The following is a 20471-nucleotide window of genomic DNA, read 5'->3' as shown; positions in this document are numbered from 1 at the left end:
TGCTACAGATCGTAAACTCCTTGCTCATCAAGCATTTTCCATGTATAAATATCAACTTCACAAACGAAACACAACACCCACAACCAAAACCACTAATATGACGGTTTTGAAACATGGGTTAAACCTCTAATATGACGGTTTGTTGTTATATGGCGGGACATGTTATTAACATGACGGTTTGAATTAACATTAGTATAAATATGAAATATTATTAATTTGGTTTTGAAACACGGGTTAAATCTTCATTTAATTATTTGGTCAATACCACTAATATTAGAATATTAATTAGACATATTAAATCAGAGTAATTCAACTAAAATTTTGTAAAACAATTAAATCATTGGTAAAATTGTGGCTTAATCCAACAATAGCTTATAAATTACATATTTATGTATTTATTTCCTCTATTATTGTTCTAATAATTGACAATCCAAAATTATTATTTAACTATACAAAACAAACTAAATATAAAAAACAAATAAAAATTAAAATGTTATTACTTTTTTAAAAATTGTCCCGCGGTATACCGCGGGTTAAAATCTAGTATGTCTAACAATTATTCAATTACTAGCAGTTATTAGCATGTTATACTTTTAAACAATACATTCACTATGCAAAAAGTTTATACTCTTTGGGTGTGATTGGAAGCAATCAAACACCTCGTTAGCAAATGAACTGCTTCAATCACCAGTCAAATGAACTGCTTCAACAATCACCATATCCCTCGTTAGCAAAGCGGTTGGATATGGTGGTTAGAGCCTATTTTTGGTAGTTACAAACACTAATCCTAACTACTAACAAAAACTAAACGTTTAGTTTTATATATAGGCTCTGATTGGTAACTACGTTTAAAATTAAAGAGACGGTTAAAAAAATTATCGCGATTGTAGAGAAGGTGGTTAAAAAAAAGCGGTTAAAGATAGCGGATGAAAAAGATGGTACTGTAAAAGAAAACGGTTGAGTATTTAGCTTGATTGGTAATATTGTAGCGGTTGAATAGTATAAGTAATAATAAATTATAAAAATTGATATATGTTTAAGTAAAAGATGAAAAAATGTAATAATAAATTTTTATCTAATTCAAAATATAATCTATTAATATATTTAAATAATATTAAGGAAATTATCAGATGTGATATTAACAAAATTATCAAATCTTTAATTTTAAATCTCCATTATATGATATTAAAAATACATAATTATCTCTATTGAAAGAAAAAAAGCAAGTACCCTAGTGATGATCAAAGAGGGACAGAGAATCTCCAAATTTCCAAAGAGTAAAAAAATAAAATAAAAAATCAAATTTTGGGAAACCACGATGAACGAAAACAATCAGCGACTAGGCCAACGGAGACGGATCTAGATGGAGAAGGAACTGCGGTGGAGCAGCCATTGACGATGCCAAGAAAGAAAGGAAGAGGAAGAAGATGGAGATTCTAGCAGATAGACATAGTTATAAACATCAAAGTTCCCCAATATTTTGAATTAGTCTGTTAGATCAATTGGTTAAAGCTTTGTTAAAACATTAATACACCATGGTTTGATTCTACCTTAAAAAAAAAAAAAAAAAAAAAACTAAAAGTTACCTTGGTAAACATGTGTCATATAAATAAATTCTTGACTAATATTTGTTGATGTTGACATTGAAATCAGTATTATTTTTGACACCAAAAATTTGTACATGTATAAATTAATACTTTTAACATTGTAAAAAATGACCTTTTTCCCAGTATTTGCCCTCCGGTAAAGATAATTTATGTCACTCGTCGTACTATGTGTGGAAAGCGTAATTTTAAATAATTTAGTTGTCGCACTTAGTTTATATTAAGGTCATGTTCGTTTGCAATATCTAGATGCAAATGTTTATTATTGTTCGTTTAGTAACAATTAGGAACTCATCTAGATACAATATCTGGATACATTTAAAAAAAAAAACTCATTCAAAAAAACTGAATTTCTGGATGAGATTTTTTAGAGAGTTTGAATGAGGTAAACTCATCCATAATTTGTAAAAGTTAAAAATACCCCTATTTTAATTAAATAATTACAAAATATTTTTTCTCAATTCTAATATACATACAACTCTAAAATTCCAATTCTTCACCCACCAACTTGCAAAATCTCATTTTTCTCTAAAACCACAAAATCTCGTTTTCCCGCTAAAACCGCAAAATTTCGTTTTTCCCGTCAAACCGCAAAATCTTGTTTTCCTACCAAAAAACACAAAAACATGAAAACTCGTTCTCCCGCCAAAACTGAAAAATTACGTTTTCCCGTCAAACCCGCATAGTTACGTTTCCCATCAAAACCGCAAATTACGTTTTCCCGCCAAAAATGCAAAATTATGTTTTCCCGTCAAAACCGCAAAGTTATGTTTCCTGCCAAATTCGCGAAATCTCGTTTTCCTGCTAAAACCGCGAAATCTCGTTTTCCCGCCAAAACCGCAAAATCTCGTTTTCCCGCCAAAACCGCAAAATCTTTTTTTTCCGTCAAAACCGCAAAATTATGTTTTCCCGCCAAAATCTCGTTTTTCCGCCAAAATTGCAAAATCTTGTTTTTCTGCCAAACCACAAAATCTATCTTACCGCCAAAACCGCAAAATTACGTTTTTCGGCAAAAAAATGCAAAATTTTATTTTCTCGCCAAACTTGCAAAATCTTGTTTTTCCGCCAAAACTGCAAAATTTTGTTTTTCTACCAAAAACACAAAATCTCATTTTCAAATATTTATTTAATATATATGAAAATGAACAAAAAAAACATAAGTAAATTTAAACCACTAAAACATATTCAACATAAAATAAAGGGCTTTTTAGTATTTTACATATATTGTATCCAGATACAGATATCAAATTACAAAACAAACATAATTGAATCGAGATACAATTTATGAATACATGAACCAATAACACAAACAAACATCATCTAAATATTGTGTCCAGATACTGCGATACTGTATCTAGATATTTTGTCTAGTTCATCAAACAAACAAGACCTAAGTTATTTGTTTGATCATTGGGATTATTAAGAATAAAATAACTCCAGCTTTTCATTGTTTCACGTTCATATAAAAAGAAAACATATTATATTATTTATATTAACAACTCATATTCATGGATTCATGGTAAAAAGATACTCTGTTTCATTTGCCTCTTCAGTTTGAGCAAAAATGGCAACAATGATGATCTTTGACTTTCAAAACTGCTTCATCTTCATCATCTTATGTTTCGTATCACTCCTATGTTACACTATCTTATTCAAGAAACAAGAGAGCTCACGCACTGGCTGTGTTCTCCCTCCGAGCCCTCCTTCTCTTCCGATCATCGGTCATCTTCACCTTCTCCTTTCCTCTCTTACACACAAGTCTCTTCATAACATATCCTCTAAGTTTGGACCTTTTCTCTATCTCCGCGTCGTCAATTTGCCTATAGTCCTTGTATCTTCTGCGTCAGTAGCTTACGAGATCTACAAGACGCAAGACGTGAACGTTTCGTCTCGCGTCGCTACTTCCCTTGGAGACTCTCTCTTTTTAGGATCTTCTGGTTTCATCACGGCTCCTTATGGAGATTACTGGAAGTTCATGAAGAAGATGGTTGCCACAAAGCTTCTCCGACCACAGGCCATTGAGCAGTCACGAGGCGGCCGTGCAGAGGAGCTACAAGGGTTGTATGAAAACCTTTTAGATAAGGCGATGAAGAAGGAGAGCATTGAGATCAGTAAGGAAGCGATGAAGTTTACTAACAACATCATATGCAGGATGAGCATGGGGAGGAGTTGTTCAGATGAGAACGGTGAGGCAGAGATAGTCAGGGAGTTGCTTGTCAAGTCAACTGCCTTAACAAAGAAGATCTTTTTTGCAAACATGTTTCCAAGAATCCCACTGTTCAAAAAGGAGATAATGGGAGTTTCTAACCAATTCGACGAGTTGCTGGAGAGGCTTCTTGTGGAACATGAAGAGAGAGTTGAGGAGCATGAAAATAAGGACATGATGGATTTGTTGTTGGAAGCTTTTCGGGACGAACACGCGGAGTATAAGATCAGTAGGAAACAGATCAAGTCTTTGTTCGTGGTAAGATACTCTTCTTTCACATTACATTATAGCTCAATTCATTGAGAATACATGTCAAGGTTTATGTTAATTTCACAGGAGATTTTCCTTGGAGGCACTGACACCTCGGCGCAAACAGTACAGTGGATAATGGCTGAACTCATTAACAAGCCTAGCATTATTGAGAAAATTAGAGAAGAAATCGATTCCGTTGTGGGGAAAACAAGATTGATTAAAGAAACGGATCTACCAAAGCTTCCTTATTTGCAAGTGGTTGTTAAGGAAGGGCTAAGAATGCACCCGCCATCGCCCCTCGTGGTTAGAACTTTTCAAGAAAGTTGTGAGGTGAAAGGTTTTTACATGCCGGAGAAGACTATGCTTGTTATTAATGTTTATGCTTTGATGAGAGATCCTGAATCTTGGGAAGATCCTAATGAGTTTAAGCCAGAGAGGTTCTTACCTTCTTCAAAATCAAGACAAGACGAGGAGAAAGAGCAAGGCCTGAAGTACCTTCCATTTGGAGCTGGAAGGAGAGGCTGTCCTGGATCAAATCTAGCTTATCTCTTTGTAGGACTCGCGGTCGGTGTGATGGTGCAGTGTTTTGACTGGAAGATCAAAGAAGACAAGGTTAACATGGAAGAAACTACTGCAGGAATGAATCTTGCCATGGCTCATCCGTTTAAGTGCACTCCTGTTGTTCGAATCGACCCTTTAACTTTTAATCTCAAGAGTCCGAGTCCATGACCTGTTTATCCACAAGATCGGACATTTCCTTTCAGCTTTCCTATGATGTGTTCATCTTCTTCAAAGACGTTCAGCTTCATTTGTTATCTTCATTATGTTTGTTGTATTTGAAAGTTTGTTTTAAAAATAACTTGTTTTTGTTTTGAATAAAGATTTTTCTACTAGATGCATGAGGAAAAAAAAACTAATACAAACCCATTGTTTTTATTTGCAAATAAAGGAAATACCAAGGAAAAGTCAAAAGATTCATAAACATTTTCTAACCATTCTATACATTCCAGATATCTAATTAAATTCTAATAAAAGATCAATTATAACGATCCGTATACTCCATTGTTTTATATGCATATGACAATATAAATACAAGAATGCATGAGGCATTAAAATGGTTAAGGTCATTATGGTGTACTAGACTAAAGATGGGTAAAAATGACGAAGTAAAACTTGAATGTAGAATCCTCTGACATAATTACCAAGCCCCTAAGTGAGATAGCTTAAATCCAAGTTCTACGTTGCACTTAATAAGACTAAGTTCAAATTATGCATGTTTCAAAGATAGAGACTTTTGAGTCTGCTCATGATCGATCCAAACTTCTGTTCCGCTACTGAACAAGGCATGGAAGAGGTTGTAAGAAAGTTGTCTCAAGTCTGTTTTTTCCTAGAAAAGTTCATCATAGTTCCCTCATTTTGACTCAAATAGTGAAAATGACTCAATAAAAAAAAAATTCCACCCAAACTTAAATTACACCGTGATAGTGTAAAAAAAAAAAAATAGAAGAAAGGGCCTCAATTAAAAATGAAAGTCATAACATAAAGGTATAAATAAATAAAAAATGCCTCTCTAAAAACAAAATTTTCTTATTTTCATTAAAAATGTTTTGGTTTATTATATATAAAAAAGTATTCAGAAAATTAAAATACTCGCTTTTGTAACAAAGAAAGAAGAAAGTTTTCACAAATTTAAAATAATAAACCTCTATATAATAAAAGACAACAAATAAAAGAGAAACCTCACTGGCAAATCATATGGTTGTTGGCAGAAGTTGCATGTCTTTTAGATAACCCCATTGGTTTATGGATCTCTTACAAAAATTTAAAAGTATATAAATTTGAAACTTTATATATTAAAAAAATTGAGGGAACTTTTTAGACAGTCCTGCGTGTGTTTATAGCAATATGTGTCATGTAAATGGATACATGTGTCCTATTTATTCATCCATTATCATATGTAAATGTATGTTAAAAACAAAAAAATTGGCATGGTTATCAACCAATAACAATTAAGTTATTTATACAATTTTTTTTAAATTACATTTATCGTTTGGATATCATGTTTATTGTTTGTAAGTGAAAACACAAAACTTCAAATATAAAATTAAACAAGATTAACAACTAAATTGTGTTGAAAAATAGAACGTGTAAATATCAAATCCTGTTTTTTTCGTAGAACATATTAAATCTTCAAAAAGTGTATGGGTGCCTTTAAAAACTCAGAAATCGTCAATAAATTTTAGAGCTATCTATTACATATTAGATAATTTTTTTTTTTTTGGTTATGTTATGTGACACAAAAAAAGAAAATACAAAATCTTGGTTATGTAAGAAACCTTTTATAATATCGCGTATTGTGTAACAAGTAATAATCGAACTCAAATTCATTACTTAATTACTAAAATCAATTTAATGCTACAGTTGAATGCTTCAAAATAAAACTTATACATTATACTTATACTTATATATATATATATATATATATATGTTTTTTCCAGAGCCAATTTGGATACTTCAAATTTGAGTAAGTATCTTTTTTCGTTTAGCTAGTACAGTATAACTATTGTGAAGAATCAGATATGAATATTATTTCTGGTATATGATATTACATCTCCATTTTAGTATCCGAAGTAAAAATATTTGTAATGACTTGGAATGGATCTTGGTATATGATATGGTATCTTGATTTTGCCTAATATGTCATGAATCATGTTTTGTTTTAACTATATTTAATTTGTATGCGTTATCCTCGCTATCATTTATAATACCTATTATAAAATTTAAACACATATAAAAACATTTGGTTGACTTGTTGTCTAGTTACTGCAAAACTTATACACCAAAAAAAAAAAAAAAAAAAAAAACTCTATGAGAGCTAATTGTAGTTCCTGTTTTAAAAATCTGTGCCTACCATTGATTATATCCCATAAAATCATTAGATTCCACATAGCATCAATTATTTGATTATACCTATTTAATTCGATTATACCCACCTAATTTGATTATCACCCGCCTAAAGTTTTGTTTTAAATTTACGGTTTTATGTGTTTACCGTAATTTTAAAGACAAAACTATAGCTTTCAATTTTATTTGATGTTTTTTTTAACATAAATAGAATTATACATATATTCAATACTATATATTTATATTTTATTATTTATTCAATAAAATAATCTTAAAACTAGTCCCCAATTAATCCCCGTTTAATCTCCGATTTTCTCGCTAGGCGCTAGATCTACCTCAACCGCCGGACTAGCGCCTAGCAATTTTTAAAACATGGATTATAGTGTTTTTAACTGTCCTTGTACACTATTTATATTTTCGATTAAACTAAGCCTACATTTTTTGGGAAGTGTCTTTGATCTATTGGTTCAGTCCATTTGGCTCTATCTTTTCACCGGAGTTTGACTATACTAAGTTACGTTACTCCGTATAATAGAGATTGGCTATAGATCGATAATGATATTCCGTAGAGGATTCAGTAAAACTATGGACGGATCAACGATGATCATCAAGAAATCTGAATGGATTCGGAGGTAAAAAAGGTAATGTTATTGAATGGTGAATCTCACGGAGAAAGATATGTAATAATAGAAGTGTATATACAAAATAATCAATGAAATTATATACAACCATTGTTGCCCATGTTTCATTCTTTGCTGGCCGACTAAAACCAATGGGTAAATCAGTAAACTTTTAACGCATGTGATCCAAAGAGCCGACTTTGGGGCTTGGTGTCGATCGATACCAAGTGGGTGTTGCTTGAAACCAAGAGTTTTTTTAGGTTTGCGGTTTAGTTTATATTCGCTCCCAATTTAGTTTTTTTTTAGGAAAACGCTAAACATTTCTTTTAAAACACCGACATCCTATTTTTTTTTGGCATATTTAACATATGACGTTGTTATTAGAGAAGAAAGAAAGAGGTTGTGGTTGTGAGATCAAGCAGTAGAGAAGTAGAGCAGAGGTTTTGAGACATGAGAGAAGAGTTGCTGCTGCTTGTAATCGTCGGGATTGTCATATCTATCTTATTTTAGAGGTGAGTGTATGACCATGGTTTATCTAAGCGTTAATGTGCTTTTGTGATGTGTGATTGATTTCCTTGTGTTTAGTGTTGTTGTTGGTTGGATCCCTTATGTGTGCATGCAATTTGTGGTTGCTTGTCGTTGGAGAGTGTTTCGGTGGTCTTTATGTCAGCAAATGGAGTATAGATCGAAAACAGATGTTTTGACCAACACTAGGTGGGTGTCAATCGACACCAGTCATTGGTCGCGAGTGGAGATGAAATGTATGCCGACCCATACCATGTGGAGGTACTGGTCGACACCATTGCATATGTAGTGATGTCGAGAGGTAGTGTCGATCGACATCAAGAAGGTATCTATCGATCGACATCAGTGGCTCTTGGGTGTAGACAAAAAAAAAAGATGTGACCATAAAATCATGGTAGAAAAAGAAGATGATTTATAGTCTCGTTTTTTGTTTCCATTGGTTATGTGTATATGTAATATTCATATTGTCTATGTCTAGTTGTGTAATATATGCAAGTACTTAGGTTTAGTTGTATGAGTATGTATATAAGGGCTTTAGCCTCCGATTAATAAAGGCAAGAAAACGTTTTACACCAAACTAGTTTTCTTGACATGGTATCAGAGCAATACCTAAAATTTTAGGGTTTACGATTTTTAGCTCTTTTATATTCTTTGATCTGTTTTCTATCTTTCTTTGACCTAAGTATCTCGATCTATTCTAATCAATTTACTCTTTTTATTCTCTCGACAATGACAGAAGAATCTGTTAATAAATCTACCTCAACCATGACGTCTACTCGACCTGAATCTATGTGTCGGAGAATTGATCCCTATGATCTCTCATCTAGGGACAACCACAGATCTATCAACTCGCAGCCACAATTGCGAGGATCCAACTATGATGAATGGGCATTGAATCTATGTCTTGCTCTTCGAGCAAGAAAGAAGTTTGGTTTTGCAAATGGATCAATTCTTAAACCAAGTGATGACTCAGACGACCTTGAGGACTGGTGGGCGAATAACGCCATGGTGTTTTCGTGGATAAAGCTTACAGTGGCACCAGATTTAAGCAGTTCTTGTCTCACCATGAAGTTGTTTGTGATCTGTGGACGCATATACAAAAGCGTTTCTCAGTGAAGAACGGGCAAAGGGTTCAACGACTCAAAACAGCGCTTGCCATTTGCTAACGGAAAGGTACAACAGTGGAAGCATACTATGGGAAGCTTACAAAAGTGTGTACGAGTCTTGTGGATTTTCAGAGAGCTAAAACAGTGGAAGAGATTTCAAAGGAACGTGAGGAGGATAAGCTTCACCAGTTTCTTATGGGTTAAGATGAATCCTTGTTTGGTGCAGTCAAATCCTCTCTTCTCTCTCTTGATCCATTGCCTTCTCTTGATGAGGCATATCAGGTGTTGACGCACGATAAAGATTCCAAGAGAAGGAGTCCTTTGCTGGAAGAACGAAATGAAGGTGCGAGTTTTGCGGTACAAACTTTGGTTTGTTCTCGCCAACAGAGTGTGTTTCGTGATCCAGCTGTGGTTTTCACTAGTTGTGGACGGAATGGACATCTTGCTGCCAACTGTTTTCGCAAGATTGGCTATCCTTGGTGGTGGGGTGATCGTCCTTGGTCGAACGACTCGAAGCTTCCACGTACACAAGCGGAAGCTCGAGTAGTTCTCATGTTGAACGCCATGGAGTTTTGTCTCTGCCATCTAAGAGCGTCGAACCAATGCATGCAAACCAGGTGGTACTTACCACATCATCTACAGCTACTAATTCGGTTATCACGGAGGCTGATCGTTCTGGAATCATTGGCTTAAGTGATCAAGAATGGATATCCGTGAAGAAGATGCTTAACGAAAGAAAGTCAGACACACGTGAGCGACTCTCGGGTAAGTATTTTATCGAATCATGGGTTATTGATACAGGGGCTTCTAATCATATGAGGGGAAGCATTGAGTTTCTTGTTGAAGTTAGTGATATGCCCTCGGTTTATATCAAGTTACCTGACGGACGGTTTACTGTGGCAACTAAAAAGGGAAATGTGTGTTTGGGTTCTAAGTTGCGATTGTCGAATGTGTTCTTTGTGGATAGTTTTCAGTGCCATCTTATATCAGTTTTTCAACTCACTATAGATAGGGGTAGTGTCTTTCAGATCTCTGATATACTTTGTGTTGTTCAGGACCGCATCACACAGATGTTGATTGGAGCCGGTGACCAATTGAATGGACTTTATTTTTTTAGAGGAGTCAAAGTCGCGACAATGACACAAATCTTGAACCAGCAAACTGATGATTTGTGGCATCAACGTTTAGATCATCCCTCATCTAAAGCTATGGACATGATGAAGTTATCTAATAATAATACTAGTAGTAGTGGTTTTGGTTCAAAGTCTTGTGATATTTGTATACGTGCTAACAAAACATGTGACTCTTTTCTTTTGAGTATTAATAAGACATCAGCGGTTTTTTGAATTAGTTCATTGTGATATATGGGGTCCATATCGGACTACGACAATTTGTGGGTCAAGATTTTTTCTCACCATTGTTGATGATTATTCACGGGCCGTGTGGCTTTATTTGTTGTCATCTAAATCACATACAACTTCTACACTACGTGACTTTGTCTCTCTTGATGAGCGGCAATTTGATAAGAAGATTAAGACAATTCGGAGTGATAATGGATCCGAATTTCTTTCCCTTAGTGGTTTTTTTCGCGAAAAAGGAATCATTCATGAGACTTCTTGTGTTGGGACACCCCAACAGAACGGTCGCGTGGAGTGCAAACATCGACATATACTAAACGTTGTGCGGGCTTTACGTTTCCAAGCCACTCTACCTGTGGAATTTTGGAGTTTTTGTGCTCTGACTGCGGGTTACCTGATTAACCGATGAATCACCTTCGGGTGTTTGGCTGCTTATGTTATGTTCATGATCAACGCCGGATGGTGATAAATTTGCTTCTCGGAGCAATAAGTTAATTTTTCTTGGTTACCCTTTTGGGAAAAAGGGTTGGAAAGTTTATAATATTGACAGTGGGGTGATTTCTGTTTCTCGCGATGTTCTTCATGGTAACGGAGTTTCCATATTCTGTCACATCTCATACAAGTACGCCCCCGCCACATCTGGTATCTTCTTAACCTTTGACTTCTCGGCCTGATGAGGATACTGATTGTTTGATGACTTTTTCCCTTTACTTCCTCGAGTCTGTTCCTCCTACACTCTAGCATCGGTTGTGGTTTCGCCACTTGCGACTTCTCGGCCTAAGACTGTTCTGCCACATACGGATAATGTTGTCGAGTCTACCTCGTGTCCTCTGTTCCAGATTCTCCGGTTCCTACAGAATCTTCTAACGAGTCTTCGGAGTCGCAAGTTGTTGAACAAGTGATTCTTATGGGCAGAGGTTGCCGACAAAAGTTTGTCCCAACTAAACTTCACGATTACGTCATTAACACGGCAATGGTTGAACTTGATGGTGATTTCACGGACTCTATTTGGTATCCAATCGATTCTTATGTGGATTGTTCTTAGTTTTCATAGCATCATCGAGCCTTTCTCACGGATATAACTGTCGGCGTTATTTCAAAAACAAATGCTGAAGTGTTTCTTGATGAAAATTGGCGAAATGCGGTCCTTGTGGAGGTTGATGCTCTTGAGGATCAGGGCAGTTGGACTGTTGAGACTTTTCCTCCATGAAAGAAAGCTTTGCGCTGTAAGTGGGTGTTCACTTTGAAATATCGGTTGGATGGGACGCTTGAACGATATAAGGCCCGCTTGGTTGTTCTTGGCAGTAATCAAACAGAAGGTTTGGATTACAATGAGACATTTGGACCCGTTTGCAAGATGACTTCAGTTCGTTCTTTTCTTGAGGTGGTTATGTCTCGTGATTGGGAGGTTCATCAAATGGATGTACACAATCCATTCTTACATGGGGATTTAGACGATGAAGTGTATATTCGGTTTCCTCCGGGTTTTCGAACCGATGATAAGACAAAGGTATGTCGTCTACATAAGTCTCTTTATGGTTTACGTCAAACACCCCGATGTTGGTTCGCCAAGCTCTCCACGACGTTGAAGGACTATGTGTGAAGGACTACTCTCTTTTCACTTTTGAGGATGCAGTTACACGGATCCATGTTCTTGCGTATGTTGATGATCTTATTGTCACTGGAAGTTTTCCGTAGATTATAGCTGGTTTCAAGAAATATTTAAGTTGATGCTTTCATATAAAAGATCTTGGTATTTCGAAATACTTCTTAGGCATTGAATTGGCTCGAATTCCGAAGGCATGTACTTGTGTCAACGGAAGTATACGCTTGATATCATTTCTGACTCAGGTTTGCTTTGCGCTAAACCAGTATCTCATCCTCTTGAGAAGGACCATCATCTTGTGCGAGCTGGTGGGGCAGTTCTTCCAGATCCTTTCATGTATCGTCGATTAGTGGGCCGACTTATTTATCTAAGTGTGACTCGACCATATATCTCTTATGCTATTCATATGCTTTCGCAATTTATGCATGCTCCACAAGAGCTTCATTGGGAAGTTGTGCTTCGTGTGGTTCGCTATTTGAAGAATAATCCGGGACAAGGTATTCTCTTGCGTGCTGCAACAGACCTACATATTACGGCTTGGTTTGACTCCGATTATGCTGGTTGCTCACTTAGTCGTCGCTCGCTCACGGCCTGGTTCATTCAGCTTGGTGGATCTCCGGTTTCCTGGCGGACACAGAAACAAGATGTGGTTTCGCGTTCTTTGGCTGAGGCTGAATATCGTTCGATGGCGGAAACAGTGTGTGAACTTCTGTGGTTACGGGAGCTTCTTATGTTTCTTGGAGTTGATTTTTCTTATCCGATCCCACTTGATTGTGACAATCAGTCGGCTATTCATATTAGTATGAATCCGGTGTTTAATGAACGTACGAAGCATATTGAGACTGATTGTCATTTTATTCGTGATGAGATCGTTCGTGGTGTTATGATCCTTAATATGTTTCTACTCGAGAACAGCGCTGATATTCTTACTAAAGTACTTGGTCGCAAAGAGTTTTGATGAGTTTTTTGGCAAGTTGGGTATTTGTGATCTTCATACTCCAACTTGAGAGAGGTACTGAGAGATATATGTGTATATGTAATATTCATATTGTATATGTCTAGTTGTGTAATATATGTAAGTATTTAGGTTTAATTGTATGAGTATACAAGGGCTTTAGCTTCGGATGAATAAAGGGAAGAAAACCTTTTACACCAAACTAGTTTTATTGACATTTTTTGTAAACCATTTTTTTTTGTTTGAATTAACCATCATGAAATTTTATTTTATTTTATTTAAAGTATTTTTATTTTTAAAAACTATTAAAAATGTTTTTTGCGACTCTATAATATGCTCCGTACTTCAAATGAATTGTTTAAATCACTGATTTCAATGAACTTATATTCTTTTAAAATTCCGCATAACCACGTTTAAAAATTTAATTTTGTAATAGAAAATTCATTTTTGAGGTAAACGCCAAACATCATCTAATATTTAAACAAATCGATAGAACGTTATGGCCTGAGGCTGACCATATAAAAAAACTATATATGCAGAAGGATGTTGAAAAATCATAAAGACACAATAAAAACTCTGTTGCACTTATTTTCTTCTTCTCTATATATATAGACGCTAAAGATCCGAACTAATAACACTTCAAACTTCAAAGGCACACTAAAATGGACATCATTTGGAACGTTTCAATATGTGTTACAGCTTTAGTTGTTGTAGTGATCAGCAGATGGCTGTACCGATGGTCGAACCCCAAGTGCAATGGCAAGTTACCTCCGGGATCCATGGGTTTCCCGATCATCGGAGAGACACTAGACTTCTTTAAATCCTATGGATTCAACGAGGCCTCACCCTTTATAACCAAGAGGATGTCCAGGTAAAATGTTAGAATACTTTTAAGTATATCTGCAAATATATGTTTGTAACCTTGTGAACGTTTTAGGTACGGGACAATATTTCGGACCAATGTTTTTGGATCCAACACCGTGGTAGTGACAGATCCTGATGTAATGGTTGAGGTTTTTCGGCAAGAGAACACGGCTTTCATATTTAGCCTTCCGGGTGCGTTTGGCAAAGTCTTAGGAAAAGATGAAGCAATTATCAATCATGGGAAGACCCACAAGCATTTCAAACAAATCACTCTGAACTTTTTTGGCCCTGACGGTTTGAAGAAGAAGTTGCTAGGAAACATCGACCGAGGAACCTGCGAGGGTCTTAGATCAAAGGCTAGCGTGGGGAGCTTCGATATTAAGGAGGCAGCTGGAAACGTATGTAGATCAGTTCTTTATTATTATTATTTTTGGTATTGATGAATTAAAATTATTTAACAATACTTTTGTTAATTGCTACGTTTGTAGTTGATAATAAAGCACTTGATTCCAAAGTTGATAAGTACCCTCGGAGCAGAGGCTGCAGAAAATCTGAAGAACATCTTCATGGCCTTCAATCTTGATTGGTATCAGTCATTCTTTAGTCTTTCTTCCTGGAAATCGTTGTACAGATCCTGTATGGTAAGTAATTTGTCTTTGTTTTTTAGAATATCTTTTATACAGTAAAACTTTAATAAATTAATAACATCATAATCATGATATTTTCTAAATTTATAAAATTTCGAAATATATTAGTTGGTTCGCAAAAACAATTTAGTCACTAAAAATAATCATATCATCTTATCATGTTTAGAAAATATGAAGTCTCACTATTAGTTATTATTTAATATTTTATTTATTCATTATAATTATATTCAATTTTATTATTTTATTTTTTGGTGTTTTAAAGTTTTTTATAATTATATATTACATTTAGTTTGACATGTTGCTTAGTCTACGCCGTACCCACTAATCAATCAATCTTAAATTTTCTGATAGACATATTTCAACAGTTAAATCATTCATTTAAAAATTCTAATACCGCTTGAAACCTTAAAAGCATGTTTCCATAAACTCTCGCAACCACAAATGTTGCGTTTAAACCCGTGAAACCTTTAATAACATCTTAGGCTTTATTTTTTATATATCAAATTACAGTTGAAAAAAAAATATATTGATTTTTAAGTGATTAGTCAAATCTGATGTTATTAATTGTTATAATTCTATTTGTTACACATTTTAACTTATGTGTCACCTTCTGCTTACTCCAAAAATCTGATGTATCATCATAGGAGAGAAACTCCGTTTATTTTATTGTATTGATTAAAAATGCAATCAGTTAAGATTAATACATTTAATGTATTCTATTTTGTAACAAGACTTACTATTCTAGAAATTTTGTTTTAAATGTGTTTAACATTTTACGCCTTTTTTTATTTGTTCAACACATTTTGACGCTAAAAGTCTAAAAATGTCTCTATTAACTGCATACAGGCAAGCAGAGACGCAATGAAGGTGATAAAAAGTGTTCTCTCATCAAGGAAAGAAACGGGAGAGAAGCATGACGATATCCTCAATACGATAATAGAAGATGTCGTTTTAGATGACAAATACGTTATTTTCCAAACCTATGCTATTCCGATCGCCGCTAAAGATACTACTTCTGTGGTCATGTCCATGGCAGTAAAGTACATTACAAAAAACCCTAAAGTTCTCTTAGAGTTGAAGGTAATACATAGCTAACAAGTTTTCACTTATTAAAAGAAAACAAGAGAAGCATGGATTTGACATTATATGCTTATAATATGGCAGAGAGAGCATAATGCTATCCTTCAAAACAGAGTTGATAAGAAATCTGAAGTGAGCTGGGAAGAGTACAAAAACGACATGACATTCACCAACATGGTAACTTTTAGATATCTTTTAGTAATTTCAATTATAATATGAGGAAGAGATTAAAAACGAAGCCTATGTTGCAATGCAGGTGATTAATGAGTCTCTTAGACTGGTAAATCTGGCTCCTGTAATGTTTAGGAAGACTTTAAGAGATGTTGAAATCCAAGGCAAGTATTACTATTAAAATACTTAAACACGGCCACTTTCTGAAAATATTTTCTAAATTGAACGTTTTGTGGTGCGAAAACTGGTAACAGGATATACGATTCCAAAGGGTTGGATGGTGTTTGTTGCAACTTCACTAAGGCATTATGATCCTGCGGTATATGAGAACCCTTACGAGTTTAATCCTTGGAGATGGGAGGTATATACTGATTCTAGTCTATGTAAAGCATTGTCGATATCTAATCAAAAATATCATCCGAAGAATGTAAAAATTGAGGAAAAATTTGAAACAGGGCAAACAGCTGGTCAATTTTTCTAAGTCGTTCATGGTATTTGGAGGTGGAATGAGATTGTGTCCTGGTGCAGAATTTGCAAGGCTTCAGATTGCAATGTTTCTTCACCATCTCGTCATCAACTACGACTTCTCGATGGCACATGACAGCGAGGCCACTCGTACACCACTAGTTTCTTTCCCCAATGGCATTCATATGAACATCTCTCCCATCAATTGATTTGGAGATAATGATACCATAAGTTTCATATTCGAATTGAGGATAACTCTATGATCTATCTCGATTCGAAGTTTGTCAAGATTTGTTTAAAATTAAATAAATGTTCGCACTTGGTATTGAAAATCAGCAAAAGCTAGAGAATTGAACTATTTGCGGTATAATATTGCACTATGGTAACAAAATTTTAGAAGGATAACATTTGGTGTCATCTCCAGTGGCGTTACTAACAGGATTGCTCAATGTTTTTATGGGTTAAAAATAAATCAAAAACTTAGAATTAATCTCACTGTTCAAAGAAATGTTGCTGAAGGAAGAAGCGGAAGCAACGCTACGTGTCAAATTATTGTTGAGTAAATAGAAAAAAGACCAAAAAAAAAAAAGTTTCCATTTCGATTCACCTCAAATCCAGTACGTGATCTTCCTCTTCGATTCCTTCCTCTTTTTTGTTCGATCTAATTCGATTTCGATTTAGAGTTTTGTGATCTTTGAGTTTTTTTGTTTGTTTGTTTCCTTCAGATTTGGGACACATGATTTTTAAGATAAGAACGATCAGGACCAAAATCAATTTGGAAACAGAGAGAATGGAAAACGTCGCTTCCACTTCCGATCATCGACCTCTCTTCGCCGGAAAATCTCCACCGCACAATTGATCCGTCAGGTTCTTCTTCACCTCTCTGTTACTTCTTCTACTAGATTAGCTGCTTCTTCTTCGTCTTCTTACCTCTTTCTCTGCAGTCATATGATTTCCAGTACCCGAAGAAGACATAGGTGCACGACAAATCAACTTCTTCTTCTTCTTCTTCTTCGCTGCGGCTTCTCTCTGTGCCAAGGTCCGTTGCCGTTGTGTCCGACTAAAATGCCAATTTACAGCATCAGAGGGATATGGAGGAGGAGGAGGTTTTCCTACCATTTTTTTATGCATCTCGTACTCATAGTCAGCTCCGCCAAGTGATCAAAGAATGAAAAAGAAGTAGCTACAGGTCAGACCTCATTCTGTTTGTAGCTTCCTTATCATACAACTACTGACCAAGGTAATTTTACAGTCTCTTCTACAAATCGTTTCTAACTTTGATAAATATAGTAGACATAGACTGAGATAGTTGAGTTTTTGCTGAGTAAATCATTGTGTTGTTGTCGTTAAGATGGTTCGTATGTAGAAATTGTTGGCATTGTATACACAAAAAATTGTCTGTTTTAGTGTGACTAAATGGATCATTTGCAGGTTCTGATTTTTCAAAATCTGCAGGTTATGGTTTAAAATGCAGGTTCTGGTTTTAAAGTTTCATGTTTTGGTAGTAGATGAGCTCCGAACCAACTTCAACACTGGCAGAACAAAGAGAGCTACGAATGGAGAATTTCTCAGCTTCAAAATATTTCCAAGATGCTTGGCGATAAGGAGAAATGCATCACAGAAGCTTTGTATCAAGATCATTCCAAGCCTGAGTTTGAAGCTTTTCTAGCTTAGCTTTTTTCATTTCCTTTCAATGTCCCTTTCCTTGTCTACATTCTAGTTTTCCATTGTTGAATCACTTTCCAGAGTGTGTGTCAAGTTTAAATTCAAAACACTTGTACACAAAATTAATTCTTAAGCACCCAAAATTAGGATTTACCGTTGGAAGGATGCATTTTTAGATTGTTCTACAAGTAAAATATTGTATATAACAAATATTTATGTTTAATGTTTCCAAATTATGTAAAATATTTTTGTTTTCTTTTTATTGTAATATAAGTAATTGAAACAATTGTTTTGTTATTTTGGATTATTAAATAATTTACTAAAATTTGATAAATAATAAATAATTGTTTTAAAATTATTCTTTTAATGATTAAGCAACCTTGATAAAGGTTCTGGAGTACTCCGATCGTGTTCCATTACAACAATACAGATATTATGTTTTGTCGTTAAGTTTACTGTTTTAAAAATTTCCGCCTAACACCAATTATATCCCGTACAATTGCTAGATCTATTATTTTGTCTAACTTATTAATGATTAATTTCCATCTAATTATGTTTGTCTAGTTCGATTATAATCCGTCTAATCCGATTATTCTCCGCTTAATTTTGGGTGTACCAATTATTTTAGAGACAAATATAAATTAAATATTTTTTGTGTTGACATTTAAATTATGAGGGGATCAATAAGAAAGTGAACCCAAAAATTATCTATACATCTAATCTATATTATGAAAGTTGCTCAAATCTCTCCATATGAATGACACATCAACAGTGGAGAGAGTGTCACATGTCAACCAAATTAAAATTTCCTAAATTAAAAGCAAACATAATTAAAATTAAAGAGTAATTTGAAACATCTTCTATGTATTTTATTCTTTTTTATATCACAAACAATTTTAATATTTATATAAGAAATCTAGAGAGACTTAGAAGTTAGAACATGTTGATGTATTCTTTAAGTAAGTAGATGCATCACCAAAAAATAAAAATGTATCGAGAGTAAAACCAAAGATTTATTTCATCCTCTTACGATAAACCATGAAAATATGAACATATGGTTTAGGCGCTAAAATTTTCTCAGCAATTTGAAGGGTTGTAGAAGTTACTAGGAATTTGGTTAACATTGTAGAGAAATTCATGAAAGTGAGATCTTAGAGAAATAAAATTTTCTATATGAAAAAGATCGGAGTTTTGTTCACTATCAAATGAAAGATAGTTAAATCAATGATATAATGTTTGTTGAGGAAAATAAGAGAGAAAAGAAAAATAATATTAAATTAAATTTTAAAGTTATATTCAAAAAATTGAATAGCTAAAAGGAAGGGAAGCTGTCTATCTAAATCGTAACCATTAAAGAATTAACCAAGTTGCATAAAAATCTTTTTGATAAAATTTGGGAGTCCCATAGTATTTAGTTGAGAAGCTTAAATATAAATATATCTAAATACTTAAGTTTTAGACAAGAATTATAGGATGTTTAAATGTTTTTATCTACCAATAAAATGTGCAAATGGTATAATTATTTTACTTCCTAAAAAAATATGCTAATAGTTTTCGTCTATAAAAATCACTTTAGAGTAAGATTTAGCTTTAAAGAAAATTTAGTATTCTTTGTTTTCTCACAAAAAAAGCTTAGTTTTGTTTGTTAATATATAATTTTGAATCTTTCAAATATGAAAATATAAAAAACAAAGAAAGTATTGCAATAAATGTATATATATAGATATAAATAATGCGTGCGGGTGTACATCTAGTAATTGTTAATATTAGTTGATGTCGCGTCGTAATCATCACCATCTGTTTATGCATGTCCAATAATTGGAATAGTTGATCATATATGACTCTCAAGTAATAATACATAAGTTTGGTCATATGGTAATCCTATATTTGTTTATGAATCTCCAATAATTGTAGTATTTGATCATGACCCAAAGTCTTCGTCCAATAAAATAATTGATATGGTTTTGATGTCTATCTAAGCAAATATCTACATTAATAGTTCAGTTATTTATAGTTTAAGATTTTGTAGTTATGTTCATAGTTAAAGAATTTGTAGTTTTTGTTTTTTATAACTGTATAATTTTGGCCATGATTATGCATGAAAAAAAAATGAAAAAAAAAACTTAAATGCATGAGAATTTTATCCTACCAAATTATCGAGAAGCAAACCATCGTTTATTTAAGTGTTATCATGTAGTTGATTATAGTACAACATGAACTTTATTATACGATTTTTGACGTTATAATATTCAACTTGATCATTTTTTTTTCGATAAACCCTTCGGCTGATCCGGTCAGCCTCGGTAGAAACGCACCAAAGTGTTTTAGAGTGGACTTCTCTGCGAACGGCTACCACACCGTCTATCTCGAGTTTGGAATGCTTTCCAACTAATGTCAGAGGTAATCAGGGAATCATCTTTATACACTTGTTTCGTTTTCGGCT

At 34.2% G+C, this 20471-nt stretch overlaps 3 protein-coding genes and 1 long non-coding RNA gene across 4 annotated transcripts; all 4 read left to right on the top strand.

The window, feature by feature from the left end:
- The first annotated feature begins 3013 nt into the window (after positions 1-3013).
- LOC104790547 (cytochrome P450 705A12-like) lies at positions 3014-4955 on the top strand. Its single transcript, XM_010516324.3, has 2 exons — positions 3014-4068; positions 4147-4955. The coding sequence occupies exons 1-2, from the start codon at positions 3169-3171 to the stop codon at positions 4789-4791; spliced, it is 1545 nt and encodes a 514-aa protein (XP_010514626.1). The 5' UTR covers positions 3014-3168; the 3' UTR covers positions 4792-4955.
- Positions 4956-8840: 3885 nt separating this feature from the next.
- On the top strand, positions 8841-11785 carry LOC147942337 (uncharacterized). The gene is made up of 5 exons (XM_087456022.1): positions 8841-9195; positions 9444-9760; positions 9808-10495; positions 11415-11564; positions 11691-11785. The coding sequence occupies exons 1-5, from the start codon at positions 8841-8843 to the stop codon at positions 11783-11785; spliced, it is 1605 nt and encodes a 534-aa protein (XP_087312148.1).
- Positions 11786-13635: 1850 nt separating this feature from the next.
- Positions 13636-16695, top strand: LOC104790546 (cytochrome P450 708A2). The gene is made up of 8 exons (XM_010516323.3): positions 13636-14007; positions 14074-14398; positions 14489-14641; positions 15494-15727; positions 15812-15904; positions 15984-16062; positions 16153-16259; positions 16354-16695. Exons 1-8 carry the CDS (start codon positions 13799-13801, stop codon positions 16570-16572), a joined length of 1419 nt encoding a protein of 472 aa, XP_010514625.1. The 5' UTR covers positions 13636-13798; the 3' UTR covers positions 16573-16695.
- Positions 16696-16842: 147 nt separating this feature from the next.
- LOC147942336 (uncharacterized) lies at positions 16843-18314 on the top strand. Its single transcript, XR_015560479.1, has 4 exons — positions 16843-16980; positions 17089-17230; positions 17308-17552; positions 17819-18314. It is a non-coding gene; the product is annotated as an uncharacterized LOC147942336 (long non-coding RNA).
- Positions 18315-20471: the final 2157 nt, after the last annotated feature.

The sequence above is a fragment of the Camelina sativa genome, chromosome 6, assembly GCF_030686135.1.
Source record: "Camelina sativa cultivar CO46 ecotype springtype chromosome 6, ASM3068613v1".
Classification (NCBI taxonomy): Eukaryota; Viridiplantae; Streptophyta; class Magnoliopsida; order Brassicales; family Brassicaceae; genus Camelina; species Camelina sativa.
Note: the sequence above shows the minus strand (reverse complement) of the source record. Positions and strands in the feature narration are given on the sequence as shown.